Source organism: Sinocyclocheilus rhinocerous, unplaced genomic scaffold, assembly GCF_001515625.1.
Source record: "Sinocyclocheilus rhinocerous isolate Xijiao unplaced genomic scaffold, SAMN03320098_v1.1 scaffold115, whole genome shotgun sequence".
NCBI classification, from domain to species: Eukaryota; Metazoa; Chordata; class Actinopteri; order Cypriniformes; family Cyprinidae; genus Sinocyclocheilus; species Sinocyclocheilus rhinocerous.
This window is the reverse complement of record NW_015650001.1, coordinates 144,423-157,075: the sequence shown is the minus strand read 5'-3', so window position 1 is coordinate 157,075 and position 12,653 is coordinate 144,423. Positions and strand designations below refer to the sequence as shown.

The following is a 12,653-nucleotide window of genomic DNA, read 5'->3' as shown; positions in this document are numbered from 1 at the left end:
AGTTTCTGCTTTTATCACTTCCCTGAAGTTATAAATAAAAGCAGTAGCTTACCATGAAACCATCAAAAATACTGTTTCCCTATTCATTAGAAACAACAGATTTTTCTTGTTCTTATAATGCCAAATAAATGCTTTTCAATTTGATAATGTATGATAAAAAACATTCTGTATAAAACTTGTAGAGTATAGGGTGATTCATGGCAGGCGTTTAACACCTCGGGTGCAGATGACGTTCTAAGGTTTTAACACAGTCTGTCTTCAACCATCTATGATTATTTGGTCAGATATGGAGCTTGGGCAACTTCCCTTTGTGTTCTGTAAGTATTCTTTTCTTTCTAATATTTAATTAAATATAACAATACATTATATTTATGCATTTTACAGACACTTTTATCCAATCTTCGCTAAGGCACTGGATTCCAAAATTAAATCCCTGAGTGCTGCCTGAATAAATGGACTGATGTCATAAAGAATGGTTGGGGCAATGCAACACAATTTCTTCTTCTCATTATTATTTTTATTTAGAAAACTTGTTCAGTGCTCTGTAATTCAGTATGGTCCTATGATTGAGAGTAATGGCAAATACATTTATCTTAGCAGTGATATCAACATTCAGTTGCAGTGCTTAAGTGGACCATTGGTTAAAACGATATATATATTTTAATATATATATATTTTTTATAAGTCCATTTTTTTTAAATTGAAGTACTAAAATTACATATCTACAACTAAAACTAAATAGTAATAAATAGAAACTAATAAATAGAAATACTTTTTGTAATAAATAAAAACCTATAAAAAGATAAATATACACAACAAAATTACTACTACTGGAATTAAAACAAGAACATAATGAAATCATCATAAATCTATGTCTTTCCCATGTATGTCAATTACAAACTCATCTGTTCTTCTTAATGTATATATTACACATTGATATAAATATACCTTCCGTATACATGAAACAATGTGCATGAAGAAAAACACCAGGAAACTTCAAATTAGTCTTATGCTTGTGATCAGACTGTTGGCTTGAGGTTCCATAAACAGTTCTCTGCTATGACAAAATTTGTCAAATACCAGTCACGTTTTAATGTTTACCTGGACACACATGTTGTCCCCAAAAAAATATCTTAAGAATTATTTTCAATAATTGTCTCTGCCTTTTCAGACACTGGAAGGTTTTCAGAAAACTCTCAGGTTACTTAAATGTTTTCTACATCAGCAGATAATCATCTGCACTCATATAGACGCCTCTAGTTATATACAAATTAGACAAATCTTCTGAAAAATAAATAACTATATTCTTCTTGTCAAGCTGAGAAACATTCGAGCATAAACTGATGGTGTTTTACACAGAAGGAAGAATATACCTCAGTTCATCAGCTCCATGTTCATGCTGTAATGAGTTTTTCACTTTGTGTTTTAGTGCTGATTTCAAACATCACCTCTGGACACACTGATGGTGAGTCAATTTGATTTATATATTTCATAACATATAGGTGAATTTACACTGTTACAAATCAGCAAAGAAAACGAGTGTTGCAGAGAAAAAGGGACTGCTAGGTTCTGGTTCTAAGAGTGTGAGCAGTATGCATCCTGGGTGTCGGTCAGGACACAGAGGACGAGGGGACTGGAGCTTCCTCCCAAAGAGTCACAAATGACTGTTCCCCTTCCCTCAGTGCCCTCATGGAGGTTCATTGATACCCCTGCCACCCTCTTTGCTTCAGGGCTCAGTGAGCTCCGACGAGCGAAGATCCCATCAGGGCTCAGTGAGCTCCGACGAGCGAAGATCCCAGCTGCCGCCCGGCAACGGTACGGCACGGGAGAGCTCGCTCCCTCAAGTGAAGAGGCTACAGCAGTCAGGTCTGTTGTTCCCTCAGTGCCCTCACGGAGGTTCATTGATACCCCTGTCACCCTCGGTGCTTCAGGGCTCAGTGAGCTCCGACGAGCGAAATTCCCAGCTGCCGCCCGGCAACGGTACGGCACGGGAGAGCTTGGGGGGGTTGCGTCCGATCTTAGATCTCCGTCTTCTGAACCGCGATATCAAACGGCTTCAGTTCAAGATGCTCACTATTAAGCAGATAGTATCTCAAATCCAGTCTGAGGACTGGTTTGTTACGATAGATCTCAAAGACGCTTATTTCCATGTTTCCATCCTTCCTCAACACTGGAATTTCCTGAGGTTTGCTTTCGGGGGCGAACCATACCAAAATCGAGTTCTTCCCTTTGGCCTGTCACTCTCACCCCACACTTTCACGAAGTGTGTGGATGCAGCTCTGGCTCCTTTCCGACTCCAGGGCATCCGCATACTCAATTACATCGATGATTGGTTGATACTAGCTCGATCGGAGCAGTCAGCGTGGGAACTTCTGCCAAATATATCAAAATGGGTCCTGCAGGTTGTAGAGAAAGGCTACAGAATCCAGTTCGGTTCTCGTCCTCCTCGTTTCAACGGGGTCATTCCCACACTAGTGGGCCCCGAGCAGGCTCTGGTAATGGAACAATAAGTAGATACTCTCTTGAGGAAGGGGGCCATAGAACGTGCTCCTCCTCTCTCGAGAGCGTCCGGGTTTTACAGTCGTTACTTCATCGTTCCGAAGAAGGATGGGGGGTTGTGTCCGATTTTAGATCTCCGTCTTCTGAACCGCGATATCAAACGGCTTCAGTTCAAGATGCTCACTATCAAGCAGATAGTATCTCAAATCCAGTCCGAGGACTGGTTTGTTACGATAGATCTCAAAGACGCTTATTTCCATGTTCCATCCTTCCTCAACACTGGAAGTTCCTGAGGTTTGCTTTCGGGGGCGAAGCATACCAATATCGAGTTCTTCCCTTCGGCCTGTCACTCTATACCTTTTGGCCTGCTGTACATGAGACCCTTGCAGTGGTGGCTCAGGACCAAGGGTTTTTCCCCGAGGGGGAATCCGCTTCACATGATCAAGGTCACGCGGCGATGCTTACGTGCCGTGGACATGTGGAAGAAACGTTGGTTCCTAGTTCAAGGCCCAATGTTAGGGGCTCCTTGTCGTTGTGTAACGCTAATGACAGATGACAGTCTCGCTGCTCGATTGGACTGATTTTACACGTGCTTCAGAACGCGGTCACGCAGGGGCGTTCCCAAAGCGAATCTCGATGCAGCGTCTCGTTCCCTCGGGGAACCATGGTTACATACGTAACCTAGAGACGTTACTGCTCAATCCAGAATATTAAAATAACCCATTTTACATTTACTTAACAATCAAAGGCTTCAAATACATAATAAATGCGCAAATGAGGTCAATAGCACTTTTCATCTAGTTACAAGAAATGTTGTCAGGAGTCATTGATAAATCCAAATGAATTTACAAATGTATCGTTAATCCCATACAACAAGATCAAAGGAAAATAATAGTGGTTAATCCTTTCTGCAGTATAATTGATTCACAAATTACAGACAGATTACAAGGTATACTCTAACATTTAGCTCAGTATTTCACATAAATCATGTTACACAACTTAACAAATGAAGATTTAACTGAATCGATCATGTGCACATGGAAACAGAAAATTGGAAATTACACTTGAAACAAGGTTAAAAATAAAGATATCGACAAACAATTAGGGCCTGTTCAAATACCCACATTTGCAGTCTTGGCCACTTGAAAGCACATGCACGCAACAGGAAGTAAATGCCCAAGACTGTCCCAGGTCTTAAAAATGCCAAAGCACAGTGGCCTTAATGCACACTAAATCCAAACTATCTTCAATACTGCTCTGAAGTGGTATTCGAAGCTATGTGTAACCTAGCATGCATCACGTTCTGGAAATAAATCACGAGACTTTTGCTGAGATCTCGCGAGAGGTAGCAGAAACCTTTCCAGTGTAAGTTAAATATTAATAATAATTAATTATTACATATAATTTGGTATAGTAAAACAAAGTGTTGCACATTTGCAACATCCGTGCAAAGATCAGTATGTTTACTCTTTTTATCACTTGATTTTGAAACACCACAATTACTAAATTGTGTCATCTGTTATAGAACAGAAATACATTTATTTTTAAATCCAAAATATTGAAAATCAAAATAAAGCTTTGTAAACACTTGTGTTTTCATAAGTGTCACCCATGGAGTAATGAAAAATTCTACACAGACTTGTGGTCTTCACGCCTACTTGAACACTTGGACCAAACACAGGAAATATGTCATGCAATATGTCATACAATAAGCGTTACATTTGTTGCATTACAAACACCTTTTTTTACAAGGCAAATTACTCACATGACAGTTCTGAGGTGTAACAACAAACATACAAAACATTTCCAGTGAACAAAGAGTCTTCAGAAATATGTTCATACCCCTGAAGTCTTGAGATTGAACAAGATAATTTCAGTTTCCGTCTCGATCATCAGTCATTGTAAAATTGGTTAACTCTTTTTACTTGTCCTCTTGGTTTACACAACCATTAGCCATTTACAGCCTTGTTGATGAGTCAGTGATAAGCTGCTGCATTTCATTATGCAGAAGTCATGATATATTTCTGCAGCACATTTTCCTATAGAAATAAAAGGTTGTAATCCAAAATCAAGTAACTGCGGTCACGCAAACAGCACATTATTTTCATTGTGAATTGTTGTCGTTGTACAGAGAGACCAAAAGCCAAAGTGAGCATTAAACCTGATCAACATGTATTCAGAGAAGAGACAGTCACTCTCAGATGTGACATTGATGGTGAAGCAGCCACCAGCTGGATGTACAGCTGGTATAAAGACGGTTCAGTCAGTGTTTTCAGTGAACTACAGGAACACACATTCAGTCCTGTTACTGAGTCTGATGCAGGTAAATACTCCTGTTATGGAGCAGAGAGAGGAGGATCACGAACATCAAACATCAGTGATGCAGTTACACTGACAGTATCAGGTGAGTTTGATCATCTCTTCCTATAAACACACAAGTTTAACATGTTATTAATGAGTCATTTGTCATTTTCAGTTCCAAGAGCAGTTTTAAGTGTTTCTACACAGAAGTGGTTGACTGAAGGAGATCCAGTGACTCTGATCTGTGAGGTTAAAGGCTCCTCTACAGGCTGGACATTCAGCTGGTACACTCTAACTGTTTTATCAGGTAAGATATAGTGTGCTTCATGTGATAACATCTGAATGAACTGGTTTTATTCAAGCAAATTACTGCTTAAAGGGAAAGTATACCCCATTTCATTTAAACACGCTGGTGTTACTCTAATGCTGTATGCATTTTTTTCCCCGGACCACCTGTGCACGCTCATCCACACTATATAATGGCAGTGGGTATTATCAGCATCAAGCTTTTGAAAAAAGATGCCAATGAATCATAGAATGGTACCATGCAACACATGCTGTATATTTCAGGTGTTCTTGGGGTATATGGTATGGTATAGTTTGGTAAAAAACAATGCATTATTTAACGAAAATCCTAACCTGGCTATTGTCTATAAATAACGTGAAGCAGCCAAAAAACAACCCAAAACCACAGTAGATGAGGCTTACTTGTGACACGTCAGTCATCCTTTACAATTGTGTCTTGAGGTTTATTTTATCCACCGGAAACTTTACAAACACTGAGCCATTACTTGATGGATCAGAAGATTATTTAAATCAAGGCAACAATTCGAATGGATATATGGTCAATAAAAAATGTGTGCCCCCGCACTCACCCCCTTCTTTCCTAATTGATTAATAAAACGTGACATGAAATACAGTGCCTAGAAATCCCAGAAAGTATCCATGTACTTTCATCACAGCTGAACATCTCCAGAACTCTTGTTGTCATGACAGTCAAACTGACAGTTGACAGATGAAAGCGCTAACTTAGGCATATATTCACCTCAGAAAAGAAAGTACATGGATTTTGTCGCGTTTTTTAATATAGATTTTTCACAATATTTTTTAAATGAAAACTATCCCTTTAATGTGACTGAATCAACCTGACTGTGGGTTACATCAGTAACATTCTACCCCAAACTCTTACAATTGGTGTGTCTGACTGATCTGGATGTTCAAACAAACATAGCGATGTTTTGATGACTTGATGACTTCCGTCTCTGCATATGCTGAGCTGGGAGACATTAACATTTAAAGCAATTACATTCACTTTAAAGGTCAGAATACCTAGAAATACATATTTATGGTAACAATGGCACATTCTCACTTTATACAGACAGCAGTCATCATTATAAGTTACTCTCAGACAGCAGCAGAGGAGCTGGAGGAAACTACACTGTCAGTTCTGCTGCTCTAAAACACACAGGAGTTTATGTGTGCAGAGCAGAGAGAGGAAAACAAGCCTATTACACAACCTACAGCAACACACAACCACTATGTGTCACCGGTCAGTATTTTTTTCATTATTGAATGCACAAATTTAAAACATTTCTAAATTGTAGCTGTAACTGTCTTCCCAGGTGTTTCTCCTCCAGTCTCTCTGATCGTCAGTCCCAGCAGAACACAACACTTCACATTGGTCACTATCTCTCTGAGCTGTGAGGACCAGAGTAATTCTGATAGATGGAGAGTGAGAAGATACACAGACCATGCGCAGCTGGAAGATTGTTTACTATCACGCTGGGGATCACAAACAGGATCTACATGTAAAATCAGCTCCACCGTCCCATTAGACACTGGAGTGTACTGGTGTCCACAACCTACAGCAACACACAACCCCTATGTGTCACCGGTCAGTATTTTTTTCATTATTGAATGCACAAATTTAAAACATTTCTAAATTGTAGCTGTAACTGTCTTCCCAGGTGTTTCTCCTCCAGTCTCTCTGATCGTCAGTCCCATCAGAACACAACACTTCACATTGGTCACTATCTCTCTGAGCTGTGAGGACCAGAGTAATTCTGATAGATGGAGAGTGAGAAGATACACAGACCATGCGCAGCTGGAAGATTGTTTACTATCACGCTGGGGATCACAAACAGGATCTACATGTAAAATCAGCTCCACCGTCCCATTAGACACTGGAGTGTACTGGTGTCAGTCTGAATCTGGAGATAGCTACAACCTTGTTAATATCACTGTACACAGTGAGTATATATTTCTGTATATATTCATTTCACAGGCAGTTTACAGTAAGTGCATAATGCTGGTTAGTACAGGAAGCAGGGGTCCTTATCATTTTTTAAACCAAGGACACCAGTATTTGTAGTTTTTTATTTATTTTTTAATTTTTTAAAGCATACATAGTGTGATTAGTGTGTTCACACTGAAAATTCCAAAAAGAAAAAGTGCACATAAAATACCCAGATGATGCACATTTAAAAAAAAAACTAAGTGTGGGAATGTTGCTCACTTCATGTACTATCACAGCTTTAATTACATACTGGAGAGGGTGTGGCTATCAGATTCTGATGTTGGATGACAAAATAACCATATAATTCATACACTAGACAGTTGAGTGCATAATGCACAGACTAATAGTAAATAGTGTATAGTGCATAATTTGGGACACAACTTATATTAGTGGTATAAGTTTAGAGGTGTATGTTTTAAACTGGGATCTATACTCTTAAAGGGGACATATCGTGAAAATCTCACTTTTTCCGTGTTTAAGTGCTATAATCGGGTCCAAGGTGCATCTACCAACCCAGAAAATGTAGTTTAGTACTTACATGCCATGTGACAGCCGCTTTCTGTGCACGTGTTTTGAATGTGTGCGCTCAGAAAACCCTATATCAGAAGTTGGTGCTCTTTAGTCACTTTTGACCGAAATTTTTTTTTGTTTTGAATTTTTAAAAATCACAGCTTCATCGGAATGGTATGAAACTTTGTGACTTTTATGGCACTTGGAATGTGAACACAGTAAAACATTGAGGGCATGATTCGAGCAGGCTAAGTGGTCGTGAAAAAAATAGTCACACTTGTGGTCTTAGGTCAAAAATGACCAACCATAGGAAATGAATGGGAAATTGACAAAAACACTAATTCAGAGAACTTTTATGTGTACAATCTACAAATCTGCCACAATGCAGAAAAGAGTACACAGCAATGACGGGGTGAAACTTTAAAACATCAAGAGTGCAAAACCAACACATTCACTCATGCACACGCGCCTACACACACACGTGTGTACCGTGTGACTGTAACAGCAAATATGTAAAAAAAAAAATGCAGTGGAATGGGAATTTAACTATAACAGTGACAGCTATACAGTGCAGTCAACTACTCTGTTTACATAAAGTTTGTGTTTTCTCTGTTTCTGTAGTTGGTGTGATTCTGGAGAGTCCTGTTCATCCTGTGACCGAAGGAGAAACTCTGACTCTACGCTGTTTATATCCATATTCAACCCCACCAAACCTCAGAGCTGATTTCTATAAAGATGGATCACTCATCCAGAATCAAACTACAGAGATGATCATCTCTACTGTCTCAAAGTCACATGAGGGTTTCTACTACTGCAAACACCCAGAGAGAGGAGAGTCACCCAAGAGCTGGATCTCAGTTAGAGGTGAAAGTCAATGAAACTGTGAGCTTAATTATTTCTTCATATGCTCTTGTTCAGATATAGTGCGTGATAAAGTGTTTGTGTATCTCTTTTTCAGTGTCTCATTCAGAATCTCAGATCTCTGTCCTCCACGCACTTAGTTCTGTACTGGCAGTTTGTCCATATCTGCTAGTGACAGTCGTGCTGATTTTCAAATGCTGCAGAGTGAGAGGTAAAACGTCTGACTGATTTATTTGAAGCCACTGTAATCATATTTTATTGATAAACAGCTACCTCTTGTGTATCTTTCAAATTTGCTTTAAAATAGTTAAAAGATGACTGTAGCAATTAAAACAGGAAAAAAAACAAAAAAAACAAGTGAATGCTGAGATGTGTGTATTTAATTAACAGTTACATCTGTTGAAGAGGAAGAAACTTCTGTTTGACATTCTGTTCAGATGATGAGAAATGTCAGCTTCATCCTGAATTTCTCTTTATTTCTCATTATCCTATTCACAAGCTTTTACTTGCCTACTGGCAGTTTACTTAATGTAATGACCAAGTTTTGAGAGTGGTAACTGCATTTAAATGCAAGAATGAATCCCATTAGTTATTGTACTCACTGTGTAAGGAATACAGAAGTCACTCAGATTGACAATGGCTAAACTTTTGCTGTTTCTGTGTATGCCTGCTTCACATTATAACCACATGAGCACAACACTGTAATTTGTATAAGCATGTATATTCCTAATTTTAGCTCAAGATTCCTGACTTATATCGCTGCTATGCCTTGTAGGTTTTTGAGATTTCCCTGTCCATGTTTCCTTGTTTTATATAGAGTTTTTTTTAATTAAAGTGGGGGGGTACAATGCTGTTTCATGCATTCAGAGTTGCTTACACTGTTAAAGAGTTGGATTATCATGCTAAGCATGGACAAAGTTTCAAAAATCAATTATATTTCTGTGCCAAAAATCTTACCTCCGGGTTCGTACAAGTTTCGCAGAGTTTTTTTTCGATCGTGGCTCTTCATGACGTAAACGAGGGTGGAACTCCTTATATGGGCATTTCTCCCGGAAGAGCGAGCATGCGTCGACCAGAGTGGGAGCGAGAGCGAGAGCACGCCAATCAACGCGCTTCATCCGGCGGCAGCGCTGCACGGGACTTGCTCGGGGCTTTTTCCGGAGAGAATCGTAAAGCTGTATCTTTCTTTTATAAATATGATAAAACTAAAGACTTTTTTGGAGATATGAAGGATGCAGTACTACTCTATAGGTACTCAAGATTAACATGAGATTGGGTGAAACTGTGTGTGTTATGCCCCCTTTAACATTGAAGCGGATGCTTTATTAAATTCTTGAAGTGTGACCTTGTTACTTGAACAGTAAAAGAAAAGGAACAACAGCCTCTTATTACAATGTATCATCTTTTACATGCCAATCTCTAAATATTTGTTTACAAGTTTGTTGTTTCCAGAGCCAGTGAATTCACATGCTTATTTTTACACATCCTGTTGTTTTGACTGGTGTGTAAAAATGCATGCTAGTGTTCACATGGTGAGAACTGCCTGTTGTGTTAACATTGTGATGGTTTCTAAATGCAACTGAACAGGAACACATGGTGTCAAATACTGAATATGTGTTTAAATTTGTAAAACACAAGGATAGTGTTAATAGTTCTGAGAAATCTTCTAGAAAATGCTGTTACGTTTGTGACACTTGGCCGTTATAATGGATTTGAATGTCTAAGCAATTAAGAAAACTGTATTGAGGTTAGTGATTTATTAAAAACCTTTAACCTCAAGTATGAGCAACAAGAAATGTTGATGCTTAGCAAGCACCATTACTGAAAATTATGTTAAATGTTACTGCATGAAGCGCTAATAAAACAAAATATGAAAACCACCTTTGAGCTTCACTGCACATATATATTGGTTTTAATAAATCATGGCACTATCAACATATATATATATATATATATATATAGTACTTCCTCTTTCACCCTTACACCCTGAGTCACAGTAAACATTGACTGATGTAGCACATTTTTCTTTTCTGAGGAAAAATACTCATTTGCTACAGTTTTTACTGACTGTGTAACTACTCAGATTACAATGTGAAACAAACTAATGAACCTTTATGAGCCAGTTCTTTTTAGTGCATAAAAAACACATATAAATCAGTAGGAACTATTTCTGAAATGAGGAGTACTAATTAACTACTAATTATTACTTTCTGTTGCTCTGTTACTGTGATATGTTGTACATAACGATCATGGGACTACAGGTCTGTCATATAGGCTAAATAAAAATCTCTCATGATGTTCCTAATGTCAGACTCTGTTTCGGGTTTTGTGTGTGTTTTCCTCCCCTCACATGCTCCATGTTATTTTATGCCCATATTTGGTTATGTTCCTGTTCCTGTCCTCATTGTTTCATTATTAGTTCATTAGTATCCACCTGTATTTGTTAATTATCTCGTTTAGTTTGAGTATTTTAGCCCTGTGTTTTCCTGTATCTAGTGTCTGGTATTAACATCGATGTTGTGGTTCTTGTGTCTCTGCCTGCCTTGTGTTACTCCTTTTAGATTACGGATTAAAGACTGTTTATTTTGAGTTTATCCTCGTCTCCGTGTTCTTAGTTTTGCCACAGAAGGCAACCGTGACAGAATACCAGACCAATAATGTAAGCGGCGCCCCTTCTCCTCGTTTTGTTTTTTCGGTTTTGAAAGTCGCTTGCTTCTCCTGTTGCTTCTAGGGAAGCGGTTCCTGAGTCTAACCCTGAGAGGGCCCCTGACTCCACGTCCAGCCCAAGGAGGGCTGTTGTACTCATGTCATGCCCAGAGAGGGCCTCAGATTCCGAGCCTAGCCCAAGGAGGGCTCCTGTTCCTGTGTGTAGCCCATGGAGGGCTCCTGTCCCCGAGTTTAGCCCACTGAGGGCTCCTGTCCCCGAGTTTAGCCCAGTGAAGGCTCCAGTCCCCGAGTTTAGCCCAGAGAAGGCTCCAGTTCCCATGTCGAGCCCAAGGAGGACTCGTTTTTTTTTTGGGGGGGGGGGGGCAGTAGGGCTTAAGCTGTAGAGGCGAGGGCCGCGGCCTTGGAGGCTGCTCTGATATGGCCTCCTAGACTGTCTACTCAACCATGGCCTCCGGGACTGTCTGATCCACCATGGCCTCCTGAGTTCCCTACTCCGCCATGGCCTCCTGTACTGTCTGATCCGCCAAGGCTCCCCGAGCTGCCTGCTCCGCCATGGCGCCCTGAATGGGTTCCCCTCCCCGTTGGATGTTGTGTGGCGCGAGGACACGCCTTCCGGGAGGGGTGAGTAATGTCAGACTCTGTTTCGGGTTTTGTGTGTGTTTTCCTCCCCCCACGTGCTCCATGTTAATTTTATGCACATATTTGGTTATGTTCCTGTTCCTGTCCTCATTGTTTCATTATTAGTTCATTAGTATCCACCTGTGTTTGTTAATTATCTCGTTTAGTTTGAGTATTTAAGCCCTGTGTTTTCCTGTATCTAGCGTCTGGTATTAACGTCGATGTTGTGGTTCTTGTGTGTCTCTGCCTGCCTTGTGTTCCCTGCCTTGTGTTACCCCTTTTGGATTATGGATTAATGACTGTTTATTTGGAGTTAATCCTCGTCTCCGTGTTCTTCGTTTTGCCACAGAAGGCATCCATGACACCTAAAGTTCTGACTGCAGGTTTCAGGAAGTCTTGAGGCGCTCTGGAGGCCTCTAGGGACAGGCTTACATGGGACGGACGGCCTCCAGAGCGGTACCCATTCCGGGACCCATAGTGGATCCGGCAGTGGCTGGACGTGGGGACTGGAGCCCTCCTTGGGCTGGACGTGGGAACTGGAGCCCTCTTCAGGCTGAACTTGAGAACTGTAGCCCTCCTTGGGCTGGACGTGGGGACTAGAGCCATCTCTGGGCTTAACTTGGGAGCAGGAGCCCTCACTGGGCTGGTCGGGGAAACAGGGGTTGGAGTCAACACTGGAGCAGACTCAAGGGCTGGAGCCGACACTGGAGTGGACTCAGGGGCTGGAGCCGACCCTGGAGCGGACTCAGGGGCTGGAGCCGACCCTGCAGTGGACTCAGGGGCTGGAGCCGACCCTGCAGTGGACTCAGGGGCTGGAGCCGACCCTGCAGTGGACTCAGGGGCTGGAGCTGACGCTGCAGTGGACTCAGGGGCTGGAGCCGATGCTGGAACAGACTCAGGG

The 12,653-nt window shown here is 40.7% G+C and overlaps 1 protein-coding gene across 1 annotated transcript; it reads left to right on the top strand.

Annotated features, from left to right (window-relative positions):
- The first annotated feature begins 286 nt into the window (after positions 1–286).
- Positions 287–8,695, top strand: LOC107711190 (sialoadhesin-like). Its single transcript, XM_016516123.1, has 8 exons — positions 287–317; positions 1,430–1,465; positions 4,631–4,903; positions 4,976–5,107; positions 6,179–6,349; positions 6,750–7,049; positions 8,228–8,470; positions 8,565–8,695. The coding sequence occupies exons 1-8, from the start codon at positions 287–289 to the stop codon at positions 8,693–8,695; spliced, it is 1,317 nt and encodes a 438-aa protein (XP_016371609.1).
- The last annotated feature ends 3,958 nt before the right edge of the window (positions 8,696–12,653 follow it).